This window comes from Mesocricetus auratus, unplaced genomic scaffold, assembly GCF_017639785.1.
Source record: "Mesocricetus auratus isolate SY011 unplaced genomic scaffold, BCM_Maur_2.0 Super-Scaffold_100029, whole genome shotgun sequence".
Taxonomy (NCBI): domain Eukaryota; kingdom Metazoa; phylum Chordata; class Mammalia; order Rodentia; family Cricetidae; genus Mesocricetus; species Mesocricetus auratus.
The window spans coordinates 6,056,189-6,070,143 of record NW_024429210.1 but is presented as its reverse complement, the minus strand read 5'-3'; the positions used below and the strand labels follow the sequence as shown (position 1 = coordinate 6,070,143).

At 38.5% G+C, this 13,955-nt stretch overlaps 1 protein-coding gene across 2 annotated transcripts in view; it reads right to left on the bottom strand.

Annotated features, from left to right (window-relative positions):
• The window catches only part of Ascc3 (activating signal cointegrator 1 complex subunit 3), a 252,501-nt gene that overhangs the window by 196,501 nt on the left and 42,045 nt on the right, over positions 1-13,955 (bottom strand). For both annotated transcript variants that reach the window (XM_040733169.1, XM_040733170.1), the window contains exon 5: positions 2,717-2,837. In XM_040733169.1, coding sequence (XP_040589103.1) covers positions 2,717-2,837 — 121 coding nt within the window. The remainder of the gene's footprint in view (positions 1-2,716; positions 2,838-13,955) is intronic.

The following is a 13,955-nucleotide window of genomic DNA, read 5'->3' as shown; positions in this document are numbered from 1 at the left end:
AAAAAACCATTAAGAATATCAAATTCCACAGTGGCCTGACCACTGGAAAGCTGGTCCTCACTGGCTGCCTCAGTAGGAATGCAACCACTCTACTTCCCCACCACTGGAGAAAATTGGTCCTAGTGTCATAGGCCTAGGAGAGTTACCGCCAAGCCCCTCGATTGCCCTTGAAAAACTTCCCTCCCCCTTGTTGGCTGGCCCCACCCCTCACCATCTGTGCAGGAGAATATTGCCTGAAGGGGGTGGTCCCTGTGGAGGCATAGATTAACCAACTCAACTACCACCAGAACGTTGAGTTGGCCCATTCTGATGGGGGATGTCCTTCTGTATTTATGTGTCTCTTATTGGGTGATGGATTAAACACTGTTTGGACAATAGGCAGTAGAGGCAGGCAGAGAGGCAGGGCTAGGAGATGAGAATGCTGGAAAGAGAGGCAGAGAGGTGCCGAGAGAGGACACCATGTAGAGACTGAGAATAGGATATGCCAGACGTTCTCTGGTAAGATAAGGCCATGTAGAAATACATAGATTAGTAGTTATGGGGTAATAATGAAGACAGAGTTAGCAAATAAAAGGCCCTAGCCATCAGCCAACAGTTTAATAATTAATGTAAGTCTCTGTGTGCTTATTTGGGGATGAGGTGTAGGGACCTAGAAGGACAAGAAACTCTAGCAACACCATCTAAACATCGACCCCATCTATAAGATGTTGGAGCCCATGAGGGACTTGTCCTGTGGAATGAATGATAGTCAGAATATCTGAGAGAAAAGTTTCTGTGAGGGTCCAATATTGATGGACCCTCAGAGGCATTGAGCCAGACTAATAACTCATTTCAAGGAACATTTACAAGTAAAGCTGCTTGGGCAAAAGGGTCTACTGAATGAGACACTGAAGCTCCCAAAGCCACTACAACAAATGAGTATGTGATGGAGAGGCATAAAAGACAGACAAATGAATATTTTGTTTTTTCTTTCCTTTTTAATTTTCTTTGAGGGGCCAGGCTACAAGGGTGGAGTGTAGACATGGAAAACAGGGAAATGAGTGAAATTGGGGTGCAAAATGTACAATTTCCATAAAATCAGTACAAATTGTGTTAATAAGCCAGGTGGTAGTGGCGCATGCCTTTAATCCCAGTACTGGGGAGGCAGAGGGCAGTTGAACCTCTATGAGTTCGAGGTCTGCCTGGTCTACAGAGAGAGTTCCAGGATAGGCTCCAAAGCAATACAGAGAAACCCTGTCTTGAAAAACCAAAAAAAAAAAAAAAAAAAGTTAAAGCTTTTTCTTTAAGCAAAATTTTCAAGAGTATAGTTTGCTACAAATAGAAGCAATGGTAGCAACAATCTAATAGAGAATAAAAATAGAAGTCATTTAATGCATGATTATGTATTTACTGCAACAAAGAGGAGCATATGAATGTAAGAGAAGAACATGTCAGAGAAGATCAAGTTCTTAACTTGGTAATGCAATCCCAGCCTTCTAAGAACATTTCTGAGAATTTGAGGAAATTCATAAGTAGATCTAGACTTAAATCAAGGCTGTTTTTAATCAGGCCCTTCTAGTGATATCACCAGAAAAAAAAATGACATTAATAAAAAGGAAGAATACAGAAGTCAACATAAACATTAAAAGCATATTATTTCGATATGCTCTTATGATTTCTTAAAAACCCTAAATAATAAGGCTGGCAAGGTAAATTTGATAAAAATTTCAAGAAATTTCATTTTCATTTTGCTCTTTGAAATCTGAGTCTGATAACCCTGTGGCAAGATATGCCAGGTAGCTTTTACTTTATTATTTTGTTTCTTATCCAACTGTCCCCCATCTGTGAGAGGTTTAAATACGTACAATACATGGTATTCCAGGTATTCCATTTTCTAAGTGTGATAATAATGTAGCATTTGGGAAAGTGACTGCCATTGTTCTTACCTGTACACTTAAGAGTTTATAGGGCATTACCCTGAGGTATACATTTCCTGTAATTATTAATAAAAGGCTTAAATGGTGTTCTTGTTATCTCTCTCCCATCTTCCTCTTCCCCTCCCTCTTCCCCATGTGTATGTTTGCATGTAAAACAAACAACGGAACAAAATTTTAATGAGTGGTGAACCTAGAAAGGTACATGTCAAGTATTTGCTACAGTATAATTTATCTTTACCAGGTTTGAAAATTTTCAAAATAATAAGTTGAAGGCAAACTACAATATTCCCGGGCACACAGTAAATAATATATGTATTTATGCTTTAAAAAAAGTCAAAAAACAAAAACAAAAAAACCTTCCATATTGCTTAACATGACACCAAAAATAAATAAATAAACAAACAAATACATACATAAATAAATAATGCTGTGACCAAACACCAATATGCTCTATTTGTGTCACTTATGTATGTTTCATAATCTGCCATGTCTTAATTTTATATATAAGAATGGCATCAGTAGTACTATGAACCAAAGGACATAAAAAGCATAATTATATTGAAAATGCTTGTTAACCAACAAATCTTTCTTTTTAAACGTTGTATTTATTCTTGAATTTCATAGAACTATAAAGAAATATGACCATATCTAGCTCCCATTTCTCGCCTCTAACTGCCTCAATTCCCAAACATACTGCCTGACAGACTTCATGTTTTACAGATAACTCACTAAGTCCAGTAAGTACTGCCCCTATGTGCACTGGCTTTTCCTTTAAGTTACAATTACAACCAGACTCTTACCTTGAAGAACCTGAAACTTATGATCATTTGAGGAATTAAGAAATCGATCTACAATTGTAATTCTGTTCTGGAGGAGCTTTTCAATCAGATCAAGTCCTTCAGGTCCCAGTAATTCAAAAAGCTTCAAAAGAAAATAACAAAATGAACATTTACACATTGATACCCCTTGCGACAAAATATTGACTTCAAACTAACCATATGTAATACACATATTTAAGAAAGGAAACAACTTGTAAAACAAAGGTCTGTCTCTAAAATGGTAAAGAATGTCTAGTACTTTTATAAAGATTGCATATGATACTATAAAGATCACAATAACTTCACAGAATAAGTTATTTTCAGTTTGGCATAACCAAGTGAAATCGTAAATTTAATCTACTTTTCAACGTTTTTCTGGCTTTTAAGAAGACTGTCCTGTCTCGTAAAAAAAAAAAAAAAAAGAAGAAGAAGACTGTAATTTACAGGCTACCAAAAAGCTATTACAACATTTGCTATTTTAATCGATCATGATTTTATAGGTATTTACAGAATGAATCTGAAATCTAAACATAGTTCAGAAAAGTTCTCATGCATATATGACTTGCCTATGCAGGGTTCGCAGCCATGGAAGAATAAAGGTTACAATTCAAAGCTTTCAACTAGCTCACTATATAATATGCCTCTTCTGGAAATGTTCAGGCATTCTCAAGTATGAGCTGAGGAAGTAACATTTCAAAAATGTTACACTTGAAACTCCAATGTAAGAAAGTTAAATTTACCAAATTTTATTGTTAAAGAATCCATACACAAAATCATTAAGACAAAAATTCATGTTGTGGATGTATGATTTGTTAAATATAAAATATTTTTTGCTGTTTAATAAAGTTAAATAAGAAAAAGGAAAATAAGATGAATCATGAAGAATGAGCCTGTTTTATAAACTCTAAAAAGTATCAACAGTATATAAAACATTTATTATATATCAAAACCATGACATATAATCTTATAAGAAGATCGAGTCTAACAAACATTTCATGGCAGGGTAAGTCTTTCTGTATGCTGTGAATATTTATGTTTCCCTTAATGTTTGATTAACAAAGCTGTTTTGGCCAATGGACAGGCAGGATGTAGCACAGTGGGGCCACCACACTAGGAGAATTCTAAGAGGAACACAGAGCGTGAATTGTCAGAGAGACTCCATGTAGCTTCTGGGAAGATAGGACACCCAGGCATTTCCCGGTAAGCCCTTCAAGATGCTAATCTACGTATCTCTATTTGGATAGAAGTGGGTTAATAATTAAGAGAGAGATAACCAATAGAAAGACTGAGACATCGGCCAAGCAGTTTAGAGGAGGAGGAGAGGAGGGAAACAGCAGTTGAGCTAAAATAAACAAATAAAATAAAAATGAACACAGGATTCCTGCTACCTGACTCTGAGCCATATCTCTATCAGAAGCCTCCTCTTTCCCCCAGAGGCCAGGCCAGCATCCTGAACCCCAAGTAAGACGGCCCCCAATACAGCCTTGCCTGTTCACCATAACCCAACCACCACTTCTCTCCTTTTCACTTGGTTCACATCTCTGACTGAAGCCTTCTCTTTCCCCGAGACCAGTCCAGTATCCTGAAACCCAGGTAATACTACCCCCAAGCCAGCCTGCACTGGCCCAAACTAACTCTAATGTCCTGCTCCTCTCCTCATTACTAGATCCCAGCCCACACCTCTGACAGAAGTCTTTCTTCCCATAAGAACATGGGCCAGCTCCCTGAAAACCAGGGAGGCCACCTCTGATATAGCTGATAAGGAAACAGTGCAATGGGAAAAGGGGGGGGGCGCTAGGATACTTTATTAAATATAAAAATCACTCACAGGGAAAGCTGGTAAGTGCTCTACTGTCTGAAGCACGGCCAACATCCAAGAGAGAGATTTTACTTTCTCTTCCTCCTATACATCTCTTGCCTTTCCGGGGTCCCTCTGCCTACGCCCCAAACGGGCGTGGCCAGTATCTTGGCTCTCCCCTACACACCTCCTCAGCCGACCCCTGCCTACTCCTCCCAGAATAATGCCAAATGCCTCTCCTCTCCTTGCCACCACATCCCTGCCCACACCTTGAGTGGAAGCTTCATCTTCCCCAAGGAGCCAGGCTGATCCTGATCCCAAGAGGCCACACAAGCATCCTGAAGGGGTTAATCTCTCCTCAGTTCTCTGAGGGACAAACAGGTGTCCCTCCCAACAAAGGGCCATTTATCAACAAATTACATTCAGGGCCAAGGAAGGAAGCAACAACATGCCTGCGGTCAACTCCACTGCAGAACAAGTCCTACACTTCCCCCCCTTTTTGGGTCACATCCAGACTTGCCTAAGCTTATATAAATATATCCAAAGACAAAACCTCAGTGAACTAAATGTACACTAATATAACTGATGCTTGCTTAACCAATTACATTTAAGATGACCTCTCTGTCCCTAAAATGTTCCTTGTCTGTGCTTAAAAGAAGCCTATATGCCAACAAGGGCATCTGCTCCACTATGTTCATAGCAGCATTATTTGTAATAGCCAGAACCTGGAAGCAACCTAGATGCCCCTCAAATGAAGAGTGGATAGAGAAAATGTGGTACATTTACACAATGGAGTTTTACTCAGCAGAAAAAAAACCAATGGAATCTTGAAATTCGCAGGTAAATGGATAGCACTGGAAGAAACCATCCTGAGTGAAGTAACCCAGTCGCAAAAGGACAAACATGGTATGTGCTCACTCATATATGGATTTTAGACATGGATCAGGATAGTGCCAGTCTGCACTTCCACTGATAGAGAGTCTGGGAAACAGGAAAGAACCTAAAAGATGCATGTATGAATAGTACCCAAGAGAAGAGGTTTGACAAGATCCTCTGAATGGATGGGGAACACGGCGAGGGGTGGGGGGGGAGTGGGAGCTGGGAAGAAGAGAGGGGGACAAAAGGAAGAGAGAGTAGGTCATGGGGGAACAGGAAGTTGAGTGGGTGGGGGTAGAATAGGGGGAAGAGGGAATCATAGGTTAGAAGACAGATCAGGCACCAGAGTGACCTCTAGTGATCTAAAGGGATAACACCAATTGGCAAGCTAAGCAATAGTGGAGAGACCACCTCGAATGCCCATTCCAATGAACTTGATGTCTATAACCATCCGGGAGCCTTCATCCAGTGATTAATGGAAGCAGAGGCAAACACACAATTAAGCACTGAACTGAACCCAAGGAACCCAGTGACAGAGAGAGAGGAGTGATGAGCAAATTGGCAAAGAATGGGCTGGCAAAACCAGCAGAGACAGCTGATCTGAACAGGGGGGGAGTTGTTGGACCCCAGACCGACAGTGGGGAGGCCAGCATGGGAGTGATCTGGACCCCCCAAATGTGAGTGTCAGCGAGAAGGCCTGGGCAACCTATGGGGCCCTGAGCAGTGGATCAGGGTCTATCCCTGGAATACAAACAGTCATCGTGTGCCCATAGCACAAAGAGGGATGCTCTCTCAGCCTGGACTCTTAGGGGAGTACCTGGACCCTACCCGGAGTGAAATGACAGACTCTAGATATCCCCTATGTGGAAGGAATTGGCAATTGGGTGGGAGGCTGGGGGGGGGGGGGAAGGGGAGTGTGGGAGGAGGGGAGGAAGAGGGAACTGGGATTGACATGTAAAATAAGCTATTTAAAATTAAAATAAAAAATGATAAAAAAAAAGAAGCCTGTATGCTCCACTCAGTCATCACAACCCCACATACACTGGTTGCATACTTGTCTGGTGATCTTTGTGGAACTTCTTGTGGACCCTAATATCTGATGCACTGGTAGGGAAGTCCCCATAAGACTCCAAACAAATTGAGTGTTGTTTGTCTAGGTTTCTTCCTTCTGTTCTCAGGGGAGCTCAAGCTAACTGTGCCAGGTGGATGGACTATTGGTATGTGTGCCACTTGGGTCTGACTCACCTGGAAGGAACTGAGACAGCCCAGGTTGATCCTGCATAGCAGAGCTCAATTACCGTGAGACGAGCCATCCTGATTCTGGTTTATTTTTCAGTTCCGGGGAAACTTGGTTTTGCCACTATATGTCTGTTCTTCCTCCTTGTATTGCCTCTGTATTCCATGCTCCCCTCCTTGCTAAATCCCGGCTTGCCGCTTTTGATGCCAAAGGCTCCATTAGAAAAAGAAGTGGAGCCACTTGGACAGGCAGGAGAACAAAGAATGCCTTCACCCATGCCACTACCTGTGGAGAGACTAGTGTCTGGGCCTATAAAAATAGCTTCATTTCATCTTGACTTATGGTCAGAGTTCAAAACTATCCTTACTCTTATAAGATTAAAGTCATAAGGCCTAAAGGTCTAAAGTTTGGCTACTGTAGGATGTTTGGTCACGTTTGTGGATGTCTTATCTAAAGAACAAGAGACCTGATCTGAGGTGTGGTTACATAATGAGTAATTTAGTCTAAGGTGTAGTTACCAAATGTTTGGAGGAATTAAGGAAGATTTGTTTCTTCCTTGTATCTTGATAAAGAAGTCTTTTGCTATGTTCCCCTTTCAGTTAGGGTATTTAAGAATATTGAAGAATAAACTTGGGGTGTCCAGTATTTACTGGATTGCCCTCCCGACACTATTTTGTGTGTCTCTCTCCTCCTTAGTATCTTCATCTGTGTTTTCTTAATCCACACTCCCCCTCTCAGGCAGGAACAGATGTTAAAACAGACTGGCACTGAAAAGATGGACTACTACGGATGGGAACAACAGATTAGAACACCAACCCAGCTACATAACTTCAATCAACAGTCTGTCAGGCCAATGATGTGGTGGGGTAATGGTGACATACAGATTATAGGAGTAGTCAACCTGAGACACATGACATGAGAGTGAGTCCATCCCTGAAGCTGTATGGCCCAGAGAACTAGGATAAAACCAAATTGGACAGGAGGAGAAAAAAAGTCAATGTAATGATGTCTAATGATATTCTGCTATACTTATAGATTAGTGCCTAGCCCAACAGTCATCAAAGAGGCTTCATCCAGCATCTGTTAGAAACAGATGCAGAGACCCACAACCAAACATTAAGCAGAACTTGGCAAGTCCTACAGAAAGGGCAGAAGGATTGTAGAAGCCAGTGGGAACAAGGACATCACATGAAAACTTACAGAAATAACTCACAGACAGTGAACAGGCAACCAAGGAACCTGCATAGGAAGCTGGCCCTCTGCATATATGTAACAGTTGTGTAGCATGATCTTCTTGTGGGATTCCTAATAGCAGGACCAGGGGCTGTCTCTGACTCTTCTGCTGACTTTTGTGACCCTACTCCTTTCCCAGCCTTAATACAACATGAATTATCATGTTTTGACAATATCCATGGGAGGCCTGTCCTTTTCTGAATAGAAATGGAGGAGTGGATAGGGGAGCCACGGGGGGAGGTGAGGTGGGGGAAAGAATAGGAGAAGAGGTAACAAGGGAAAACTTTGATAGGAACATAAAATAAATTTTTAAAAACTTAACACAAGACCCATATTTGAGCCATGCTAATAGGAAGCATCCTGTAAAATGCTGAGCATTGACTAAGCATTGTGGTATTTCTCTAGAAATGTATAAACCAATAGCAACTGTCATAAGCATATAGGAAAGAGTGGCCACCAAAAAAAAAAAAGCATTCACACTGAAAATAGTCTAGCTTTACTGGCAATATACCAAGAAAATAAAAGAACACTTTCCAAAATCACACACACACACACACACACACACACACACACACACGCACACACACACGCACACACACGCACACACACATGAAATGCTTACTTTGTATTAAGAACTTTAAGCACCCACCTTAGTAGAAGCTATTCACAAATACCATAAAGACTGTTTCTATGAACACAACCAGCATTCTAAGAAGGGATTAGAATGCCTTCTTATAAGATATGTCTTCATAACACCTACTTATTTGCTTTTGAACAAAATATTGAAAAACTTCCTAATATCCTCTTCACCAGTTTCTAAACTGTTACATCTTACATGAATCTAGGGCTACTGGTGTTTTTCTTTCCAAAGCCACTGTTTTTTCCTCTGAGTACTAACTGCAAAACTACCCATAGTTTCTAAAATACCCCTGATCACAACTCTGTTGCTTTTCTCACTTCTAATTTCCAAGAGTTCTTGTTTGGCTCAGGGAAAAACATTTATTTTGCTCTATCCTCCAACAAAAATATTTACTCAAATTTCAGGTACAAGGCCATGCAGGTATCCACAGGGACTGCACCCTGTATAGTCAAGGACACAATGAGCCCACATACTCCAGTCTAAACAGCACCTGCATTTATAGGTATCACATTATATTACACAATAACTAGAGCTACTAACAGAAAGGGAAAGAATTTGCTTTGTCTTACAATTCTGGAAGCACTATGATTTGGGCATCAATGAGAATAGCGCATGTCGCAAACAGATTCTGTTGGACAAGACCATGATGGGGGAAGTCCTGTGTATATGTCAATAAAGCACTGTTGGCCAATAAGGAACCAAGATAGGTGGGACTAGGAGTCCAGGAGGACTCTGGGAAGGAGAAACAAGATGTAACTGCCATGGGGTAGGAAGCGTTGAAACTTCTCCGGTAAGAGAAATACTTAGATTAACAATTATGGGATAAATACTTAAGTCAGAGCTAGCCAGTAAGAAACAAGCAAGGCCAACAGCTTCATAATTAATATAGTCTCCTGTGTGTTTATTTGGGACTGATGCAGCTCTGGAACCAGGATGGCAGGAAGGCTTCTCTTTAAAAGACCACAGTCACCATGATCCAGGACATGTATGGGGCTCCCACACTCTCCTACAAGGGCACTCTAAAATTACCTACAGACCTCCCACAGTCCTTACCTCACAGCATCATTACCCTGGTCACACCTTTACCACTTGAACTTCTGGAGACACAACCCATACTCAAACTGTAGTATATTGCTCCTGTCAGTGCATTCACTGCCATGCACAGAATCTAACATCCAGCAGTTTTCTACAGCAAATTGATTAAAATATTTGCAATAATACCTACCACATATATGATCAGCGTTAATTGGCAAATACGTTCACCAAGTCAGTAGCAAGGGTGATCCTTTTAGAATATGCCCCTTCTCAGTTCCATTAAAAAAGAAGAGGAGCACAAAGAACACTTAAAGCTTTTAACTTTTCCTTCTGTTCATTGGCTTATGCACCAACAGTCTAATTATGATACCACATGCTCCACAATGGTAGTTTTCATCTGAAGCAGAATATTGATAAGAAAATAGCTATCTGGGCAACACTACAAACCAACTAAGCCTAACAGGGTTCTATCTAACAGATCATAAAACAAGAGTAGAAAATATTTTTTTTACAAATACACATGAAACGTTTCCCATGACAGGTCATATCAGGCTCCAACATAAGCGGCAATACATTTCAAAGAGAACTAATCCAAAGTATATTCAGTAAACACAATTAAATACAATTAGAAATCAACAGCAACAAAATTTGAAGAATTTCTCAATATATGATAATTATATACACAAACAGTAATAACCAATTGGTCCAAAATTTACGAAAACCCAAACACACACTAAAGGATGCGAATACAAGTTAGGGATAGCCAAAGGTGGATATTACCAAGTATGCAAGCATGAAAAGAATCAAAGAGTAAATACAGAGCAAATTTTATTTAATGTAGTTACAACAGTGCTTAAAAGGAAATTTATGGGCATACATTCCCTTTTCAAAACCACCCAAATGGAGAATTTCATTTTCAACCTATGATACCAGAAAAGAAAATATTAAGTAATGAACACAAATAAAGTAGAGCACAGAAAACCAATAAAGAGAATCAAGAAAACCAAGACACTTTAAAACTTTAGCTAGATTAACAAAAGGGAAAAAAACTGAAATGTACTATGTATAACAAAGATACAATATCCAAAAACAAACTCAAAGAACATCTGTATAGATTTGTATCAAAGGAAAGGGTGATTACTGACCAAAACTAGCCCAGAGAAAGTTCAGGTCCAGAATTCCATGATAATCAAGAAATTTATGGAGATTTCTACTAAATCTTTAAAAAGGTTAATACCAATTCTGAGCAAATGTACAAAATAACATATAAAAACATTTGTAAGCTGCTTTTTCAAAGTCAATACAAGTAAAACCAAAAACCAAATGTATAACAAGAAAACTATAGATCAATGACTAAGGAATATGGGAATAAAAAGTATCCATGAAATACTTGGAAAATACACCCAATAACATATTCAAATGTTTTAGATTAGATAAATGGACAGACAACAGAAAATAGATGTCATAACAAAGCCAAATCAATGCCAACAATACAAGGCAGACTCAAGGAAAAAAAAAATCAACTGACATGATACCTCACCAATCAAATTAAAACAAATTGTGCAATTAGTTAAATAGATGAGAAAAAGACATTTTTATTCTTTTGCAAGTAAAAAAAATACTCCAGCAACTGTAATAAAGGGAGTCCTACGGCTTCATAAAGGACACCTATGAAAACTCACAACTAACTATGGTATCGTTTCATAAAAGTAAACTAAGTGCTTAGCCAGGAAGTTCAGAAATAAGACAAGAAAGTCTCAACTCACCACTTCTATTCAATACTGCAGTGGAGGTTCTAGCCATGGCATTTAGGCAAGAAAAAGATATAGAGGACATCTAGACAGAAAGAGAAGAAATAAAACTATTTTATTCACAGATGATACAACCTTTCATAGAAAAATACTACTTGAATTAATGCTTTCTTCAAAATTTCACAAGATCAATATAAAAACAAAACCAACTATATCCTGTACTAACAATGAATAATCTGAAAATGAAACTAATTACTTAGGACTAAATTTTTTAAAAAGGGAAGAGTAAGACTTTCCCACTGAAACTACAAAATACAACTGAAAGAAACGAAAATCCTAAATAAATTTTAAAAATCGACATCTATATATTAAGATTTTAATACCACCAATATTAGTTCTTAGACTCAAAGCAATCTCTCTCAAAATTACTGTTGGGAGTCTTTTCAGAAAGTAGCCACTCAGCAACAGAAAGACCAACATGACTCCACCAGAATCTAGAGAACTAAGGCCAGCAAGACCTGAAAAGCACTACAGAGACAAAGCAGAGGAGACAGACCTTAAAAATTATTTTATGAAGATGATAGAGACCCTCAAAGAGGAAATCCCTTGAAGAAATAGAAGAAAAAAACAAACAAAAAAATACATGACATGGGGGAAAAATTCAAGAAATAAATCTCTCAAAGAATCTAAAGAGTACCAAGAAAAAACAACCAAACAAATAAAGGAAGCAACTCAAACAGTTGAAGGATTGAACACTGAAATAGAAACAATAAAGAAAACACAGAACGAGGGGATGCTGGAAATAGAAAAGCTGGGTAAACGATCAGGAACTACAGAGGCAAGCATAACCAATAGAATACAAGAGATAGAGGAGAGAATCTCAGGTGTTTAAGACTCAGAGTATATACAGTCGTCAACCAAAGAAAATCTCAAAACCAACAAATTCCTAACACAAAATATCCAGAAATATGGGACAACGTGAAGAAGCCAAACCTGAGAATAATAGGTATAGAAGGCGAAGAAATACAACTCAAAGATACAGAAAACATATTCAACAAAATCATAGAAAAAAACTTCCCTAACCTAAAGAAGGATATGCCTATGAAAATACAAGAATCTTACAGAACACCAAAAAGGCTGGACCAGAAGAAGAAGTCACCTCGCCATATAATAATCAAAACATCAAACCTACAGAATAAAGAGAAAATATTAAGAACAGCTAAAGAAAAAGGCCAAGTAACATATAATAAAGGCAGACCTATCCGAATTACACCTGACTTCTCAATGGAAACTATGAAATCCAGAAGATCCTGGACAAATGTCCTAAAAACGCTAAGGGAACAAGGATGCCAGCCCAGACTACTATATTCAGCAAAGCTTTCAATTACCATAGATGGAGAAAACAAAATATTCCATGACAAAGTCTGATTTAAACAATACATATCCATGAATCCAGCTCTACAGAAAGTGCTAGAAGGAAAACCTAGACCCAACGAAGATAACTACACTCACAAAGACACAGGCAATAGATAATCCCACTTTACCAAACACCAAAAGAAAAAAGGAGGAGAACCTACACAAAATAACTCCACTACTATTAAATCAAACACAAACAAGAATCATCAATCAATGGTCATTAATATCCCTCAATGTCAATGGTCTCAACTTGCCTATAAAAAGACAGAGTAGCAGAATGGATACGAAGACAGAAACCATCCTTTTGCTGCATACAAGAAACACATCTCAACATCAAAGACAGACGTTACCTCAGAGTAAAGGGTTGGGAAAAGATTTTCCAATCAAACGGACCCAAGAAACAAGCGGGTGTAGCAACCCTAATATCTAACAAATTAGACTTCAAATTAAAATTAATCAAAAGAGATGAAGAAGGACATTTCATATTCATCAAAGGAAAAGTCCATCAAGATGAAGTCTCAATTTTGAACATCTATGCCCCAAATACAAAAGCACCTACATTCATGAAAGAAACATTACTAAAGCTCAAATAAAATCTCACACACTAATAGTAGGAGACTTCAACACTCCGCTCTCACCGCTAGACAGGACCTCCAGACAGAAACTTAACAAAGAAACAAAAGAACTAATAGAAGTTATGACCCAACTCAAGACATCAGGGAATCCAATGCCCTCTGCAGCCTTCACGGTAGGCATGCACACACACAGGCATATACACACATGTTCACATGCACACACACACACACACACACACACACACACACACTCAAAATTGAAAATAAAATTCTTTTTAAAATGAAAAATAAACCAACATTTTATTTATAATATGTAAATTAGAAGAAATCAATTGTATTGTTAAATGGAACATTACAGAATCAATGTTCTAAGTTTTCCTAAATAAACATGAATCAATCTAAGACATACAAAAACCTTATAATCACATTTTTTTAAAAAATACAAAAATTTTATTTGTAGCTATATAAAAATTGTAATCTCTTGAATAAATTCTAGGAAAGCCTGGAATGATAGATGGCTACTTTCTTCTTTAATCAATGTATTTCTAATACTTACTTAATAAGCTGATATACACCATACTGACTGAAACACTTGAAGTTCTGAGATAAATCCAATCTATACTTTTTAAGAAAGTTCCAATGAACAATTAAAGCATATCG